The 21,608-nt window shown below is 41.0% G+C and overlaps 1 protein-coding gene across 16 annotated transcripts in view; it reads right to left on the reverse strand.

Moving 5' to 3' along the window:
• The window catches only part of LOC139465697 (dipeptidyl peptidase 4-like), a 547,041-nt gene that overhangs the window by 97,261 nt on the left and 428,172 nt on the right, over positions 1-21,608 (reverse strand). The window contains exon 1 of one of the 16 annotated variants that reach the window (XM_071247497.1): positions 20,874-21,298. The exons of the other annotated variants lie outside the window; for them this stretch is intronic. Coding sequence (XP_071103598.1) covers positions 20,874-20,912 — 39 coding nt within the window. The 5' untranslated portion in view covers positions 20,913-21,298. Of the gene's footprint in view, positions 1-20,873; positions 21,299-21,608 lie in introns of those variants that run through there. 16 annotated transcript variants of the gene reach the window in all.

A 21,608-nucleotide genomic window follows, 5' to 3' on the forward strand; every position in this document is an offset into this window, starting at 1 on the left:
CACCTACACAGGGGGACCTACACAGGGGACCTACACAGGGGACCTACACAGGGGGACCTACACAGGGAACCTACACAGGGGGCCTACACAGGGGGCCTACACAGGGGGACCTACACAGGGGGCCTACACAGGGGACCTACACAGGGGACCTACACAGGAGGACCTACACAGGGGACCCTTTACAGGGGGACCTACACAGGGGGCCTACACAGGGGACCTACACAGGGGACCTACACAGGAGAACCTACACAGGGGGACCTACACAGGGGGCCTACACAGGGGGACCTTCACAGGGGGCCTACACAGGGGACCTACACAGGGGGACCTTCACAGGGGGACCTTCACAGGGGGCCTACACAGGAGAACCTACACAGGAGAACCTACACAGGGGGACCTACACAGGGGGCCTACACAGGGGACCTACACAGGGGGACCTTCACAGGGGGACCTTCACAGGGGGCCTACACAGGAGAACCTACACAGGGGGACCTACACAGGGGGCCTACACAGGGGACCTACACAGGGGACCTACACAGGGGGCCTACACAGGGGGACCTTCACAGGGGGCCTACACAGGAGAACCTACACAGGGGGACCTACACAGGGGACCTACACAGGGGACCTACACAGGGGGACCTACACAGGGGACCTACACAGGGCACCTACACAGGGGGACCTACACAGGGGACCTACACAGGGAACCTACACAGGGGGCCTACACAGGGGGCTTACACAGGAGAACCTACACAGGGGGACCTACACAGGGGACCTACACAGGGGGACCTACACAGGGGACCTACACAGGGCACCTACACAGGGGGACCTACACAGGGGACCTACACAGGGGACCTACACAGGGAACCTACACAGGGGGCCTACACAGGGGGCCTACACAGGGGGACCTACACAGGGGGACCTACACAGGGGACCTACACAGGAGAACCTACACAGGAGGACCTACACAGGGGGACCTACACAGGGGACCTACACAGGGGAACCTAAACAGGGGAACCTAAACAGGGGGACCTACACAGGGGGACCTACACAGGGGACCTACACAGGACCTACACAGGGGACCTACACAGGGGGACCTACACAGGAGGACCTACACAGGGCACCTACACAGGGGGACCTACACAGGGGGACCTACACAGGGGGACCTACACAGGAGGACCTACACAGGAGAACCTACACTGGAGAACCTACACAGGGGGACCTACACAGGGAACCTACACAGGGGGACCTACACAGGGGACCTACACAGGGGACCTACACAGGGGGACCTACACAGGAGAACCTACACAGGGGGACCTACACAGGAGGACCTACACAGGAGAACCTACACAGGAGAACCTACACAGGGGGACTTACACAGGGGACCTACACAGGGGGACCTACACAGGGGACCTACACAGGGGACCTACACAGGGGAACCTACACAGGGGACCTACACAGGAGGACCTACACAGGAGAACCTACACAGGAGAACCTACACAGGGGGACCTACACAGGGGACCTACACAGGAGGACCTACACAGGAGAACCTACACAGGAGAACCTACACAGGGGGACCTACACAGGGGGACCTACACAGGGGACCTACACAGGGGGACCTACACAGGGGACCTACACAGGGGACCTACACAGGGGGACCTACACAGGAGAACCTACACAGGGGGACATACACAGGAGGACCTACACAGGAGAACCTACACAGGAGAACCTACACAGGGGGACCTACACAGGGGGACCTACACAGGGGACCTACACAGGGGACCTACACAGGGGAAACTACACAGGGGACCTACACAGGAGGACCTACACAGGAGAACCTACACAGGAGAACCTACACAGGGGGACCTACACAGGGGACCTACACAGGGGGACCTACACAGGGGACCTACACAGGGGGACCTACACAGGAGAACCTACACAGGGGGACCTACACAGGAGGACCTACACAGGAGAACCTACACAGGAGAACCTACACAGGGGGACTTACACAGGGGACCTACACAGGGGGACCTACACAGGGGACCCTTTACAGGGGAACCTACACAGGGGGACCTACACAGGAGGACCTACACAGGAGAACCTACACAGGAGGACCTACAGAGGAGAACCTACACAGGGGGACCTACACAGGGGACCTACACAGGGGGACCTACACAGGGGACCTACACAGGGGGACCTACACAGGGGACCTACACAGGGGGACCTACACAGGGGACCTACACAGGGGACCTACACAGGGGAACCTACACAGGGGGACCTACACAGGGGACCTACACAGGGGGACCTACACAGGGGGACCTACACAGGGGGACCTACACAGGGGGACCTACACAGGGGACCTTCACAGGGGGACCTACAAGGGGGACTTACACAGGGGACCTACTCAACCCAAAACCCAGCCCTTGTTTTTGCCCAGTGTGAAAAACATGGAAAGTAGACATAAAATATTTCAATTTATACACATTACTCATATTTAAAACCTCTCAACAGTCTCAGACATGACCTCATCCTCATTCTTCAGCAGACATATTGTGTTCACACAGGATTGTCAAATGTCTTAAATGCTCAAATATGGACTCTACTACACTAGTAAGCCAAACTGTCTAGACTTCTCGAGCCCCTATTGTCATGTTAAGAGTTTCTAATCTTATTTCTGGAACAGCCACCTCAGACAAGATCTACTCTATGTTCTAGTGCCTTCCATCATGACTTTATCCCAAGAAATGTGATCTATATATAATGCACTCACCCTGTGACAGGTTTAGATCTTCGCGTTGGATTCCTGTTCAATTCACACATTCAAACAGGAGTTGCCAGTCTGTACATAATACACAAACTTACCAAATGGGTTGTCTTCATTCTATTGCAAAGTAGTCAGGGGACCCATTCCACAAAGCGATCTTAGCGCTAAGTCAATGTTGTAGTATGACAGTTAATTTATAATGGTCGTCTTAGCGCTAAGATCACTTTGTGGAATGTTGTCACTGGTCAATAATCATCATATGCGTTTCCATGTCTATAAATTACCAGTCCTTGATGGAAAAGCTTGGTGATATATAGTGGCTTAAGCCACGGTAAGTGTTCAATAACCATTATGGTGTTCCTTGGATGAGTTGGATGACAAGCGCTACACTGAAGTGTTTCACACTGTATTCATGTCTGGGCAGCCAAAAACAGGAAGCTGATGAAAGTTTGAAACTTTATAGAAATAACATGTGTCTGATTTACTGATGATGATTGATTCTACTTTTAGCAGACATTTGTTATGATTTCAAAAAGGGTTTTGTTAATTTGATTTATGCAATGACAATCTTTACAAACATTTGGGAAACTAAATAATTACATTTTTCAGAACAAATCTTAAGCTTTTGAATCTGCAGTGAGGATCCCAGTATCTCCTGCTTGTTCTTAGAAATGACCGATGGGGACTGTGTGGTAGATAGACACTGTATGGTTGGCATGTGGAGGACATTTCCAAATCTGACACATCAGTGACAAGAACATGCAATGTCCAATGCAATTCCCTATTTTGACTTGTACCATATGTTCCTGTGTTAATTCAGGTGAACACTTGATTTGCCTTTGCATGTGTTTGTGATGATATGCCCACTATTTCAGAAAACACTTGGTATCATCAATATTTGATAGTGATTCATACACACATACTCATGGTATAGTCAGAATTGTACAATCGATTCTGTTCGGGACAGATATTTCTTATGAATATGGAAAGGGTTTTATCGCTTTTATTTATAATGGCTGACTTAAGTCACTGTGAGTCATTGCTGTTTGACAATCCCAGACTTGTTTACAGGCCTCCTTGACATTGATGGATTTCTCAAGTAGTTCACTTATTCCCACAAAGAGAAGGTTTTGATATCTCATGTGGAAGCCATTTTAGTTTGGATGATTTAATATCATCTCATGAACTGCCTCTTTGCAGAAACAAGCAAAGGTCCACAAACTGACATTAACTTAATGAATTCAAAGAGTGAGTGAGTGAGTGAGTTGGGTTTAACGCCACCTTTAACAGTATTCCAGTTATATCACGGCGTGTCAGCTTAATATGGGAGGAAAGCCCCAAGTGATGCAGGTCTCAGACGTTTACCACTTCGGTGAAACCCACGAGCACGGGTATGGTGCTGACAAACCTAGAAACATAATTGGGGAGAACCGGGATTCGAACCCACAATCATAGGTTTCTGGTGTGCCCAAGGGACGCAACTCTGCACAGCGAATCCGGCGGCTTAGACGACTGGGACACCCGTGCCCCCGAATTCAGAGAGAAACAGATACACATTATGAATGTACATGTTGTAATATTCATTCAAGTTACAGCAAGTCATTTAGCCTTATTAACCCTAGAGGAATGGACATATGTTATCATAACAGTAACTAACAAACATACATCATACATTTATCCTAATATTTCACAACGTTGCACACACACAAAACAAAAATTTTAATGATTTAACATCTATTCCTTTAAAAAAAATTATTTCCAAAAAGCTAAAGCATTTAACAAGACATTTATTATTTATGAACTGTATATTTTGGTAAAAAAGTCTTTGAAGCTGAAAATAACCCACTGGATCTCCCTTCCAGGGTCTAGCGAAGACACCCAGACTTCAGCAGCATTACACTGACTTTTGACATTTAAAAGAAGCGTATTTACCTCGAGTGACCCACAAGCCATAGAGTGCCTAACTCAAACGAAGCCCTCATGTCTACTACAGATCAATCAATATATAGACAGATCCACTGGTACACATTCTCTACAAGCACTTAAAGCTCTTCAGTAAGGGACAGATCTTATTGCAATCAAAACAAGAACTTAAACTCAGCACTTATGGGTTAATCATAATATATTCAATTTTCATAATTTCTTCCGACAGCTGTTTCAAGCAGGATGAAGACCAGTTCATAATAACACGTACATGACAACATACTGAGTTCATATTCAATGTGGTGGCTATTCTATCTGTAAAACCATTCATGTTGATCATTCCAGCTTGATGTGAACCTGGTATTATGATTGGGAATAATTTTTACACTGCAGGCAAACGTGCTGCGGCCATAAATGATGAATCTCTACACTCCTTACCCACAACATGAAACCAGTTCAGACTTTCTTACAAACCATATCCTGGTCATGATAATAGTAATCATGTGTGTCACAGCTCTTGTCAATATTTATGGCACAAGCTATTATTCCTCCATCTGTTGCCTCACCAACTGACACATTTCTACCTTACACAGCCTTAATTCTCATACAGTCTATAAACGTAGTATGTGACCATAAATAATTATTTTCACCTGTCAAAAATGATATAGGTAAAATCGATTCTATTGTCAACCAAAAATGTCCGCCAAAAATGTCAGCCTTACCTCTGACGGAAACATGCTGCAGTTCTAGCGCCAGCCTCAACTGTCATGTGACTCGACAATCACAACATCGTCAAATCACAAACATTTATCGCAAGAAATGGATTTTCAACTTCCATTATGCTGCCAGGTGTAAATCCAAATAGAGCAACATTTCCTACGAGGTGATAACACAAAGGTTTGGACGCCAGCTGAAAGTGATGGCGTTAACATTATTCTCAGCAGCCGGCTTGATGCATCATGCTCAATAATTGCTAGCACAGGTAAAACCTACCTAGTTACTGTTCCTGATGTGTGGCTAGTGCCATCAGCTACCTTCACAGAGAAAAGCCACAATAAAATCAATATGCGGACTGACAAGCACACAAAAATAATGTCAAGTAATTAAACACCTTCTGTCCGGGGATAACATAACTGGTGTTGTTGTTTTTTCTGAGGAGATCCATCCATTACATTTTCAGTGATCAGTGACCTCATGACCACAATGTTTATGTGCCTCTCTGTAACCAGTTTGTATAAAAATCATAGGATAAATGTGTCATCAGGAAGTCGGTTCTATTGTTGACTCATGGAGGAATTTGAAATGTTCTCAAGCACTGTTAGTATGATTTGATGTTTTGTGACTTTATGATACAAAAACATTTCAGTTTATACATTTTGTCTTATTCTTCAATCATCCAACTGACATACATAGTCAATCCTTAGAGATATAATGGGCACAAAATGTCATGTTTTATCCACAAGGTTCAACAGAACTGCAATAGAAATAATGGTATCAAACATGCATGAATAAACAGCTTTCATAGCCCTACATGAAGCATAACTGTTGTCATCACATGCGAAGCTCCTCCGCTCTGTTCTCACTGTTAAAACATAATTAACAGCTAATTGTTTGTTTGTTTGTTCTTTAACGCCGCACTCTACAACAGTCCAGCCAAATGACGGCGGTCTGTAAATAATCCAGTCTGGACCAGACAATCCAGTGACTGATATCATGAGCATCGATCCACGCAATTGGGATACAATGACATGCATCAACAAAGTCAGCGAGACCAACCACTGATCCCCTAAGTGCATCTTACGACAAGCATAGTCGCCTTTTACCACAAGCATGGGTTGCTGAAGACCTATTCTACCCCCGATCTTCTGGAGTCTGTATTGGGCTCATATACTGGTACTGACATCTGTATATTTATCATGAGAGACTGATCATTTCAGATCATTTCCTTCAATGGTCCACATGTCAATCAGACACTCCTTATGGCACAACACATTCAGTCTTCCGTGTAGTTCTACAGAAGTACTTGGTTCCAAATAAACCAAAGTTCTCGGTAAAAAGTTATCTATGCTTGAATTTCTCTGTTGGATTTCACTAGTATATGCAACAATGCTGTGATGTGATATTGCAAAAATGGCACCTTAGATTTCTCACTTCGTCAGTTTGATGAGACTGTGTCTGGTACACACAAACCATGACTGAGTGGACACATATACTCAAACAAAATAACGAGGAACAAATGAAAGAACAAATGAATGAACAAATGATGAATGTTTTATGCTGCATCCAATGAAATTGAAGCTATAGCACAGCAACACAAAGTAGTCTGAGTACGTATCAGACTGAGAGCAAGATTAACAACCTACACCATTGATGCTACATGCAAAAAGCAAAATCACAGAGCCGACCATGTGAAAATTCCCATTTCAGTTGGCTGTTGATGTGTATGTGAATCGAAAAGAAAGTTGGCACTGCACCACAAGACATGGATCAAGTCCTGTATCATGTGTTATTACATTGCTGTACACAAGACTCAATGTCCTGTGCTATAACATAGCTGTACACAAGACACAATATCCTGTGTTATAACATTGCTGTACACAAGACACAATATCCCGTGTAATAACATAGCTGTACACAAGACACAATATCCTGTGCTATAACATTGTATACAAGACACAATTACCTGTGTTATAACATAGCTGTACACAAGACACAATATCCTGTGCTTTTACATAGCTGTACACAAGACACAATATCCTGTGCTATAACATTGTATACAAGACACAATTACCTGTGTTATAACATAGCTGTACACAAGACACAATACCCTGTGTTATAACATAGCTGTATACAAGACACAATATCCTGTGTTATAACATAGCTGTACACAAGACACAATATCCTGTGCTATAACATAGCTGTACACAAGACACAATATCCTGTGCTATAACACTGCTGTACACAAGACACAATATTCTGTGTTATAACATTGCTGTACACAAGACAAAATATCCTGTGCTATAACATAGCTGTACACAAGACACAATATCCTGTTTTATTACATAGCTGTACACAAGACACAATATCCTGTGTTATTACATAGCTGTACACAAGACACAATATCCTGTGTTATTACATAGCTGTACACAAGACACAATATCCTGTGCTATAACATAGCTGTACACAAGACACAATATCCTGTGTTATAACATAGCTGTACACAAGACACAATACCCTGTGTTATAACATAGCTGTACACAAGACACAATATCCTGTGTTATAACATTGCTGTACACAAGACACAATATCCTGTGCTATAACATTGTATACAAGACACAATTACCTGTGTTATAACATAGCTGTACACAAGACACAATATCCTGTGTTATAACATAGCTGTACACAAGACACAATATCCCGTGTTATAACATTGCTGTACACAAGACACAATATCCTGTGTTATAACATTGTATACAAGACACAATTACCTGTGTTATAACATAGCTGTACACAAGACACAATATCCTGTGTTATTACATTGCTGTACACAAGACACAATATCCTGTGGTATAACATTGTATACAAGACACAATATCCTGTGTTATAACATAGCTGTACACAAGACACAATATCCTGTGTTATAACATAGCTGTACACAAGACACAATATCCCGTGTTATAACATAGCTGTACACAAGAAACAATATCCTGTGCTTTTACATAGCTGTACACAAGACACAATATCATGTGTTATAACATTGCTGTACACAAGACACAATATCCTGTGCTATAACATAGCTGTACACAAGACACAATATCCTGTGTTATAACATAGCTGTACACAAGACACAATATCCTGTGTTATAACATAGCTGTACACAAGACACAATATCCTGTGTTATAACATAGCTGTACACAAGACACAATATCCTGTGTTATAACATAGCTGTACACAAGACACAATATCCTGTGTTATAACATAGCTGTACACAAGACACAATATCCTGTGTTATAACATAGCTGTACACAAGACACAATATCCTGTGCTATAACATAGCTGTACACAAGACACAATATCCTGTGTTATAACATAGCTGTACACAAGACACAATATCCTGTGTTATAACATTGCTGAACACAAGACACAATATCCTGTGTTATAACATAGCTGTACACAAGACATAATATCCTGTGTTATAACATAGCTGTACACAAGAAACAATATCCTGTGTTATAAAATAGCTGTACACAAGACACAATATCCTGTGTTATAACATTGCTGAACACAAGACACAATATCCTGTACTACAACATAGCTGTACACAAGACACAATATCCTGTGTTATAACATAGCTGTACACAAGACCCTGTGTTATAACATAGCTGTACACAAGACACAATATCTTGTGTTATAACATAGCTGTACACAAGACACAATATCCTGTGCTATAACATAGCTTTACACAAGACACAATATCCTGTGCTATAACATAACTCTACACAAGACACAATATCCTGCTGTACACAAGACACAATATCCTGTGCTTTTTATATTGCTGAACACAAGACACAATATCCTGTACTACAACATAGCTGTACACAAGAACAGACAGGTTTTATTTGAGAATTCAAGAAACACAAGAAATCAATTTTTCCTCCAATATGATCCAGGATGAATGCCTTCAGAGAAGACGGTCTGACGGTCCGACTACCAAGCATGAACACTCACTTCCTCCCAAGCCTGTCGACATCCTGTGCACCAGTACTTCGGCTGCAATGCGCTGTGTGACAATGTATGACAAAACATTGTACACCATTAGTGCTGCAATACTGCCTTGACAAGATGGTACCTAAATGGCATGCCTCGAAATTGTTTTTCATTGGACCTTCTAGGAATTTTACAGTTGCCTCAAATTATTGATCACTTTGAAAATGCAATCAATACAATTTCCAGTGGAAGATGTAATATTTTTTTAATTTACAAATTTGGTTTCTATTTGTTCACACACACACACACACGCACATGCACACGCACACGCACACGCACACACACACCAGTGAAAAAAACCAGTCCATTTATGTTCAAAGGCCAAATCAGGAAACAACACTTGGAACCTGTACACTTTTCGCTGCTGCCCTGACCTATCTTTAATTTAAATGCATTATTTGAAAGTTCCTGATTCTGACTTCATTGAAGTTAGATTACATGTCAATCAGCTGAAGTTAGGTTGTGAAGATAGCAAATGATATTATTCAAGCTGTTGTCACCCCATTCTCTATCATTGAATTCCAAGTCTTGGCATTATCGGTTGCTGATTAGTTTTATTGTTCAAAGGCAGAGCTACTCACATCAATTTCATGACACAGTTTAGGCACGCTCATTAATTTGGTGACATACATGTATTAATTTCATGATTTCCAGTAGTTATGACTGACATCAGTTTTTTTATGTTTGTTTCTTAGTAACATTCAGCAATATTGGACCAGACTATCCAGTGATTTGATTTATATTATGAACAAGGTTCCATGTCACCAGGATACAATTACATGCCATCAGATCACCAAGTCAGACAACCTGTCCATCAAGTCACCAAGTCAGACCACCCTGTCCATCCAATCACCAAGTCAGACCACCCTGTCCATCCAATCACCAAGTCAGACCACCCTGTCCATCAAGTCACCAAGTCAGACCACCCTGTCCATCAAGTCACCGTCAGACCACCCTGTCCATCAAGTCACCAAGTCAGACCACCCTGTCCATCAAGTCACCAAGTCAGACCACCCTGTCCATCAAGTCACCAAGTCAGACCACCCTGTCCATCAAGTCACCAAATCAGACCACCCTGTCCATCAAATCACCAAGTCAGACCACCCTGTCCATCAAGTCACCAAGTCAGACCACTCTGTCCAACAAATCACCAAGTCTCACCACCCTGTCCATCCAATCACCAAGTCAGACCACCCTGTCCATCAAGTCACCAAGCCTGCCACCCTATCCTTCAAGTCACCAAATCTGACCACCTACCTATCCATGAAGTCATCTCTTACAACTAGCATAGGTTGCTGGGGACCTATTTTAAGCTGGAATCCCCAGGGACTCTACTTTGTGTAAAAGTATGTTCAAAAGCATATGGTCCGAGATAATCGTACCTCAATGAACACTTTATGAAACTGTCCCCGGGCCTATTTGGCTTGCCATTTCTGATGATGTTCAACCACTCACTTCAGATATTCAGTCCTAATGTTCATCACAGGAAGATCTGGCACAATGCCTTCAAGTGACAGACTTTATTAGGGACATCAAGCCTAGGCAGCCTCTGTCAGCCTTCTAAGTTGGTGTGAAAGGACTAGAGATACTTCCGGAGTTTCACGCTGAGGCAGACGGTGGTGCACTGCCATGCATAAATGATGTTACACATCTAGAATTGGAAGACAAGCCTACTGAGTCATTTCACTGACCTAAAGCCAAGGACAATCTCTCAAGATGTAACAGACAAACCCAATATCTACCATCGATGTTGTAGGAATATTTGAAAGATCGAGGAAAGTAGTCTACAGATTGTAAAGGAGCGACAGTGGTTAGTCACACTGTTATCCCAAGGGATGTTTCACAATTTAAGGCAAATATGAAATTAACTTGCTAATCTTAACCCTCTGATAAATATTCAGATTCTAACAGAACATCGAACAAGGCAGACTGATGTATTTAGTGTGGAACAAGAAAACCTAATGCATCTGAGACAGATGGCACAAAAAGACATTATAACATTCTAGCTGATTCAACATTTTGTTATGTGTCTGTCCATTCTTGTGATTGGCATAAATCATTTGAATGTAATTGTTTTGGTAGAAATAAACTGATGCACTGGAATGAATAAAAATTGATTTTGCTAGTTTATACATTAATGTTGTTGTTGTATTCAAGTTTTCTGGCACCAAACCAAGAATAATTCAAAATGGAAAATTCTTCCACAATATCGATAATACACATATTTCACTGGTAACAGGCTGGCTGATCAAACTGATATTTTGCACTATTATGGGCAGCTGAACAAAAAAAACTTGCAGCTCTCAGGTCAACCACAGATCTGTGTGTGTGTGTGTGTGTGTGTGTGTGCGTGCGTGCGTGCGTGCGTGGTGGTTGTGGTGGGGGGGGTCTTCGGCGCAACGAGCGAACGCTTTAACCACTAGGCTACCCAACCGCCCTTCCTTCTGATCTGAATGATATAGTATTGTTGGTCCAAACGCAGCATTATTCAATATGCCACATTTGATTTATATTGATGTATGGATTTTAAGATCCTTTCCCATCAGTGTATCCTGTCAGAAAATGTTACCAATCTTAAAATGAACTTGTTCAAAACTGACAACTATATAAAAGGCAAATTTCAGATAAAAATAACTTCTAAATGCACAAAAGCCATTTGATACAAAGAATCCTCAAAGTTTGCAATCCAGCTTCCAGTAAATATAATGCTAAACACACAAGATGGGAGACATGATATGTATATTTAAGGACACATCCCTGGTTCCATTCAGATAATGTTTGTAACCAGTTGTACTAGTCGTGATAATGTAAGAGATATCAAGGTCAAGGACACAAAAACGCAAGAATCCTCACCAACCTTTTGCACAGATGTCTGGTACAGACATATCTCTACATTGACATAGGAATTTTCTCATCAACAACACTATATGCTCTTAACAGACAGATTACCGAATATACTGTTCTTTACAAGTTTAACCCATATGATCAAAAGTTCACCAACATCTGTCCTGTTCCTGAAAACAAACTATGAACATGTTTTTTTAGGAAAATGGTGGCAATACAGAAGTAGTTGTCAGGTAACTGTAACCTGTAACATGTTTCCCTGACAGTGAAGACAGATGTCCTGGTAGTCTGTCACACAGACCCTGAAACAAATATATCTAATACAGCCCATGCAAGTCTATAATATTGGGCAAGTCTAGATCTGAATATGAAGAAAGTCTCCGGGCTCCTTTTTATTATATTTTATACCAATGATTTAACAACTGTTTATTTCGTTAAAATATTTTCATTTCAGAGACTAGATGGTAATTGAGATCAGTGAGTGAGTGAGTGAGGTTTTACGCCGCTTTTAGCAATATTCCAGCAATATCACGGTGGGGGACACCAGAAATGGGCTTCACACATTGTATCCATGTCGGGAATCGAACCCGGGACTTCGGCGTGACAAGCGAACGCTTTAACCACTAGACTACCCGACCGCCCCAATTGAGATCAGTAGAGCACAATGTGGGTCAAAATTCCACCCGTGCCCATCAACAGAGTGAAACACTTCAGTTGTTGGACAAACACTTGTACTTGCCCTTAATACATACATATCTCACTTCTTGTCACAACTTTGACTGATGGACATTGTAAATATACTTAACCTTATTTTCAAATTTGTAAAAGGTCATAGACAATGTCTTATCACAAGTGGATGATAAAATCATGAAAATATGCGAATGCCACTTGTCACACTGTATAATAATATTGTTAATAATATATGGCCTCTGAAACTATGAAATTCTACCTCAGTATGAGTGAGTCAAGGAGAAAATATTGTTTTAACCTGCATCAACTGTACTGCAAATATGCATGGCTCGCCGATACAAGCCAGACCTTCAATGAACATATATTTTCCTTGTTTATTGATTTCACTTACATCTGAATTGATCAAGAGGAGAGAAAGCTAGGATTAAGTTTTTGTACTTAAAAGTTGTGATAAAAGTATTTTTTTGGCTAATGACAAACAACTCATAAATATTCCCTACTTATACTCAAACATGATAATCAATCAAATACCAGTACATTCTGGTAATGTATTATCTCGTGTGTACAACCAAACAGTATGTGACCAGTACAACCAAACGGTATGTGACCTGTACAACCAAACTGGATGTGACCAGTACAACCAAACTGGATGTGACCTGTACAACGAAATTGGATGTGACCAGTACAACCAAACTGAATCTGACCAGTACAACCAAACCAGATGTGACCAGTACCACGAAACTGGATGTGACCAGTACAACCAAACTGGATGTGACCTGTACAACCAAACGGAATGTGACCAGTACAACCAAACTGGATGTGACCAGTACAACCAAACTGGATGTGACCTGTACAACCAAACGGAATGTGACCAGTACAACCAAACTGGATGTGACCAGTACAACCAAACTGGATGTGACCAGTACCACGAAACTGGATGTGATCAGTACAACCAAACTAGATGTGACCTGTACAACCAAACTGGATCTGACCAGTACAACCAAACTGGATCTGACCAGTACAACCAAACTGGATCTGACCAGTACAACCAAACGGAATGTGACCAGTACAACCAAACGGAATGTGACCAGTACAAACACAATGTATCTCCGAGGTACAACCATATACTAAGTTGGTTTATCAGTAATACATTCCAACACCCACAAGCCACTTCAAGTGTCAGAGTAACAGAAACCTGTCAAAGCACAAACTGCCTCTCAAACACAGAGTTATTTACGCTTCCAGGGTGAAGGATTCCTTGGAGAATTACAGCCTCACTGCTGAAAAGTGGACAAAAGAGCTTTTCCTCTTCAGGATGTTCTGACTGATGGACGCAGTCAAACCGAAAACTGATTATTCTCAGATACCACGGATTTGGGGAAATTCAATTGTATTACTTTTCCTTCTTGAGAAAAGCTACTGATTTGGAAAGTAGCCTGTGGCTAAGATTCATTTACTGAGGTACAATCTTATGCGATCAGGAAGACTGAGTAGCAAGAGCTCTACCACTGTGCCCGGCTCATTGGTCAGGGCTATATCTGTATACATCTGACTTGTCACTTTTTTGTCCTGGTGAGACAAATAAGCACAAAAAATTACAGGTTTGACACGACCACTTGTCTGCTAGTCTGAGACAAGTGAAAATGATGAAGGGTCTGTTGTGTTCTCCCTAAAGTAAGTTATACAGTCATGTGACAACACTAGTGAGCCGTAGGCTATTTGGACTGAACTTATGGCCTACAAAGTTTCACTTATAAACTTACAGCCATCCATTGATATACATTGACCTACATATCATGGGAATTTTGTTACCATATTAACTTACATCCTATACAGCTGAACAACACCGTGACCAAGATTTGTGTTCCTGGAATCTTTTTTCTAAGCACTAAAATTTGGCAAATGGACCATATATTCAAAACAATGTCACACATTTGAATAACGGAATCTGAATTTCAATGTTAGATGAAAAGTAGTATTCAATTTCAATTTGCCTATGGCAACAGAAGTGTATTATGTCTGTCAACAAGCTAGCACTGAAATCCTTCCCCGTGCATTTATTTTCCACAAGGGAGCATCTTAACCAGGCTGGATCATTAGAACCCTGTACAAACCAAACTCATTAATTCCACATTGTGATGACATGCTGCAGGAAAGTCTCTTGACATGTTGGCTCCACTCCAGCTTGCCAACATCTTGAATGAAGCCAAATATTTGAAGCAAAATTTAGTTAACTCAAATCAATATCAATTGCTTTTTGCTGATAAAAGTTCCAGTAAACTACCCAAAGCCAGCCTTTACACTATGCTCTGAAATCGAGTCAAAATCTGAAATGGACCTTGTGTAAAATCAATAGCACATGGCCCAATTTCAGACGAAAGCAAAAAGCTGCCATTGAAACTGAGAAATAAATCCAAGCTCAAACTTTACGTAATAATGCCATGGCCTGGATGGTTCTGTATTCATTTAACAGGTTTATCATGTACAATTTGCAGCATTGCCTTAATATAACTGCTTCTAAAATATCTCCTTCAAGAACAAGATGAGGTCATTCAGCCACTCCCGAATTTGACTTAAGGCATATACAAAGTGGCTTTATCCCTTAGCATTCGACAGCAAAACTAGATGAGGTCATCTGAATCCTGAAGCTCCCCTTGTTGTAAACTAATGAGAAAATAGCTTTCAAAAAAAAAATCACAGAATGGTGACCATTCAACTTTCCAGAAAGCTGACTAGATTAGACGAGATGGAAATCTTTTTTGTTGAGTCACAGTTATCCTTACATTTGAATAACGAACTATTTAGACAAATACATTTTGTGATGGGCGACCATGTGATAGCTGTATTCTCACCTAGAAATCACCATACCATACAGAGCTGCACTTCAACAACTACAAACAGCAATACACTGACAACAGGTCTGAATGACCATCATGGGCATACTGCAACAGCATTGTTAGAGTACGATGACGACCAATACCTTCCAGACCCGTGAAGATAGGTCTTCAGCAACCCATGCTTGCCATAAAAGGCGACAATGCTTGTCGTAAGAGGCGACTTACGGGATCGGGTGGTCAGACTTGCTGACTTGGTTGATGCATGTCATCGATCCCAATTGCATGGATCGATGCTCATGATATATTTATCACTGGATTGTCTGGTCCAGACCCGTATATTTACAGACCGCCGTCATATAGCGGGAATATTGCTGCGTGCAGCATTAAACAACAAACCAAACAACCAACCTTACCTTCTACCAATATAGACTTCCCGGCCCTATCTGACATGCTGGCAAAGGTTAAACATTCACCATTTCCTAGGTTAGCATTGCTTGGGTAGTTGTAACCAATTACTATCTCAACAAATTTGATATATTTATTATATGATAAAAACTTATTATATACATCACAAAATGTGTTGGTATATCAGTACTGTATCCTGCTAATGAAGTCTTTTGGATGTATTTAACCTGTTGGAATTATCAGTGTTAACTATTAACATGTTTACTTCTTGTATGTGTATTGCCATTAAAACATATATCAATGCATGGCAGTATACTACATTTATAACGAACACGCTTTTAACGAACTCACCCATATTATGAACTTATGTTTTAGTCCCGACCATTTGTTGTATATATACTGTATGCATGGTTATAATGAACTATGGTTATTACGAACCATAATTTGTGGTCCCCTCGAGTTTGTTATAACGTAGTTTACTGTATAGAGTGTTTATCTGGTAAATGTTCTATTCAATATGGCTATCAGGTATTACATTTCAAACAATCAACCATACTTACAATGTAATCAAGATTGAACTGCTTTTACAAGTCCGAACTAAACCTGCTTTTATAGTTCCAGCCTACTGAGATACCTTGCCGCAGTTTATCATGGACGCCCCACTCAGACACAGAATGCGGACTCCAAGCCTTGTATTATCCCCTTAATAACCTTTTAAAGACTTTGGTATGGCGCAGCCAGAGCATCTAACCACCGACACTCAATCCACTACTGAGTGGGTACTGAGAAAGAATGTCTTTAATTAATGTATGATTTTTTTCATTTCTCTTCAGTGAAAACATTAACATTTCCCAACACTACCAAGTTTGAACATTGTATTGTATACAATTGCATTGTACAGCAGTACAATTCTATTTCCTGTTGAGACAAGGCTCAACTCTCAAGTCAATTGATTGTGGTCATTCTTAACCTGCTAATTATGTTAAGCCGAGAACCAAATTGGTGTATTTTCGTCACCTGTTAGTTAGGAATCAATCAAACATATCACAGCTAGATTTGTCTGTGAAGGTGATGAAAATGGCGGCAATAGTCACAGACAGAAACGATCAACTTTAATCATATCTTTCTCACAACCATCTGTCTTGACCTTCGGCACTTAACCTTCAGAATACACCTTAATATGCCATATTATTGCAGTCAACTGACCTCAAAATTGAAAGTGTGATCTTAAAATCAGGTCTTGGAAAGAATGGTCTTAAACCAGGACTAGCTGGGTCCAAGTGTATACATATCATAAGTCTCTTTCTTAACAAGGGAAAACTGTGGCTCTTGCGTAGCATAGCTTTCATGGTGATGTGTTTTATTAACTAAGGATAAACATTCTACCTCCTTGGGAGCATGATTCAACTCTAATTGGGTACCCACTTACTCCCAAATGAATGAGTAATCTACAAAGATACCACAACATGGATCCCACTATGTATCAGTGTGGGTGGCCAAGCAAGGCACTCCCAAGGCACTCCCTAGGGACTCTCAAGTGCCAAGGGGCAGTCAGGTAGCCTAGTGGTTAAAGCATTCGTTCGTCACGCCAAAGACCCGGGTTCGAATCCCGACATGGGTACAATGTGTGAAGCCCATTTCTGGTGTCTCCCGCCGTGATATTGCTGGAATATTGCTCAAAGTGGCGTAAAAACCAAACTCACTCACTCACTCACTCAAGTGCCAAGTTACGGACCTCCAAGTCATCAAGTATAAAGACCAACTGTATTTTATTGGTCTGATTCACGACTACTGTTTTAACTTATTTAGCCAGCTTGCCTCAAGAAAAACTTTCTAGAATCACTAAACATTCACTTGATATGACTAAAATGTCCTTGTCACATATATCCACATTCCTTGTCATAGCCAACAGTTTTATCTCCCACATCCCTTGTCATAGACAACTGTTATATATCCCACATTCCTTGTCATAGTCAACAGTTTTATATTCCACATTTCTTGTCATAGTCAACTGTTATACATCCACATTCCTTGTCATAGCCAACAGTTTTATATCCCACATTCCTTGTCATAGACAACTGTTATATATCCCACATTTCTTGTCATAGTCAACAGTTTTATATTCCACATTTCTTGTCATAGTCAACTGTTATATATCCCACATTCCTTGTCATAGTCAACTGTTATATATACCACATTCCTTGTCATAGCCAACAGTTTTATATCCCACATTCCTTGTCATAGTCAACTGTTATATATCCCACATTCCTTGTCATAGTCAACAGTTTTATATTCCACATTCCTTGTCATAGCACACTGTTATATATCCCACATTCCTTGTCATAGCCAACTGTTATATATCCCACATTCCTTGTCATAGTCAACAGTTTTATATTCCACATTCCTTGTCATAGACAACTGTTATATATCCCACATTCCTTGTCATAGACAACTGTTATATATCCCACATTTCTTGTCATAGTCAACAGTTTTATATTACACATTCCTTGTCATAGCCAACTGTTATATATCCCACATTCCTTGTCATAGCCAACTGTTATATATCCCACATTCCTTGTCATAGTCAACAGTTTTATATTCCACATTCCTTGTCATAGACAACTGTTATATATCCCACATTCCTTGTCATAGACAACTGTTATATATCCCACATTTCTTGTCATAGTCAACAGTTTTATATTCCACATTTCTTGTCATAGTCAACTGTTATATATCCCACATTCCTTGTCATAGTCAACTGTTATATGTACCACATTCCTTGTCATAGCCAACAGTTTTATATCCCACATTCCTTGTCATAGTCAACTGTTATATATCCCACATTCCTTGTCATAGTCAACAGTTTTATATTCCACATTCCCTGTCATAGCCAACTGTTATATATCCCACATTCCTTGTCATAGCCAACAGTTATATATCCCACATTCCTTGTCATAGTCAACTGTTATATATCCCACATTCCTTGTCATAGTCAACAGTTTTATATTCCACATTCCCTGTCATAGCCAACTGTTATATATCCCACATTCCTTGTCATAGCCAACAGTTATATATCCCACATTCCTTGTCATAGTCAACTGTTATATATCCACATTCCTTGTCATAGCCAACTGTTATATATCCACATTCCTTGTCATAGTCAACTGTTTTAGCAGTAAACAAGCGGTAAATGTCTGAGACCTGCATCGATTCGGGCTTTCCTCCCACATTAAGCTGACGTGCCGTGATATAACTGGAATACTGTTAAAAGCGGCATTAAACTCAACTCACTCACTCACTCACTCACTCACAGAGTTATCACATGCTTTTGATGGTGTCATGAGAACTGTGCCTGCCGGCAGTCCATGCTGACAAGAAGATTGACAAACACTACTTCAGCTTCAAGTGGATATCAGATTACCAAATTAGTACCAGAATAATTTAACCTGGGGTTTCAATTTTTTCATTACCTCAGCCTTAGATATCTAAATTGTGTATTGATTCTTTATTTGCATACCAATAACTCCCTAAATCCAAATTCCCATGCTGATATTTCTGTACCATGAGACGTATACACATATTCATATAATTTCAAAACAGACAGATTTACATTTAAATAAGGTCTTCATAATACCAGATTCATATTTTGCAATTAATACAACCTTGCACTTGTATACACAACTTTCCTACTCCTGGACTGCAAGATACACACATACCCACTGAAAATGCTTGACCAAAATTATCATATCTCAATGTGTCAGCAATATGCAGTTTTACATGTAAACATTCATGGAAACATGTCCATCAGGTACCATTTTTCACATTGTAACTCAAATCTGTGAAATAAATTACTTTCGGTATGGATCTTCCTGATAAGTAAGAAATATGTTAGAATGTTAAATAATTGATGGAAACTGGTTGAACAATCAAGGTCTCAGTTGGGTTCTGTTAAAACCATGGCTTGAAATCTGGTTCAGCAGATTGTTCTGTAACATGTCTTTTCATGAATATTTTATTTATCACTTCATCTTCTGGCTAGAATAATGTGGAATGAGGCAAAAACACAGAATATTCTGTTGGGAGGATAAACTCATCAATTTTGTCTAAAATCAAATGAATTGTTATTCCTCAGTCACGACTAATTCTGTTAGATGAAAATAATGAAAGACATGCCAAATCACCACGGCTTGATTTCATTATGTATATAGTCATGAAAGGCAAATATTTCCAATGGATAACCCAGAACAAGAACATGTATCAATACCCTCAATACAATGAAAACCACAGTTCTTCAATCTGAACAAATGGGTTTTAAATTGACACACACGTGATTGATATTGTTCAGCTGAATGGCCATCACTAAGCTCAAATATCGGATTGATCAATGAAATCTGAGCTACTTGACTAGAATATGGCCTTGTGGTGAATATAGGCCTACCATACAGGTTATATACCACACATACATCCCCACCAACAACATAGGTCGCCTGTGTTACCAGAGACATCAACCCACTGGAAGAATCAAAATGAACATGACAACATCCCTTTGCTGTCTAATAACTGGTGCACGTGCAAAAAGGTTAGAAAATGGTGAAAATGGTGAAAAAGGTAAAAAATGTGTAAATTGGAGTATAAATTGTTTATCATACTTGTTCCGCTGATTGAGCTCCCTGTTTCCTATCTGCCATGGTAATCCCAACACTGCCAAATAGTGGTGAATTAGATACTGCTAGAAATGCTAAATATAGCAATGGCAGCCGTTGGTTGAGTGTGCAGGAATCGCACACAGGATAGCTGGTTGGAGGTCTCCTGTGCTGGAGGAGAGAATCCCTGTACTGGAATCAGGAGAGAGCACATTCAGGAGGGTGGCCTTCTTTACTCATTACTCAAGGAGAGGGTTCCCAGCCTGAGGCAATCTCTGTGGGTCAGTCACTCAGGAGGGATGCTGAGTGGTGTGGACGTGTATATGGGTACAGGGTCACTATGTGTCTCCTATCAAGCCTGCACACATAGGTGGTATGTTTATAACCAGCTGTCATCAGCTATCTATTTGCCTCCGACATGTCAAGGTTTCTGTGGTAGAATGTGTGCCATCAATACCACAGTGCTTGATGACTTCTGATGCAGCTTGACACTTGATTTATAGCTGTCTCCCAGAACAAGAACTTGATAATCCCAACTTCATGTATTGATATTTTGGAGGTGTTGGTTACCTATTGATATACATTACAAAACGGATGCTTGTTAACACAAAACCAGGTGAAGTGACTGCTGTGTTGACTGCACATATATACATATGTGTGATCCGATATACGTTGTTGATGTTAAGATGAAGGCTATGGGATGGGGGGTCAGGATTTGGGCTAAGGGGCATAGGGCAGAGA

Source organism: Haliotis cracherodii, unplaced genomic scaffold (genome assembly GCF_022045235.1).
Source record: "Haliotis cracherodii isolate W230 unplaced genomic scaffold, xgHalCrac1.p SCAF_18, whole genome shotgun sequence".
In the NCBI taxonomy this organism is placed as follows: domain Eukaryota; kingdom Metazoa; phylum Mollusca; class Gastropoda; order Lepetellida; family Haliotidae; genus Haliotis; species Haliotis cracherodii.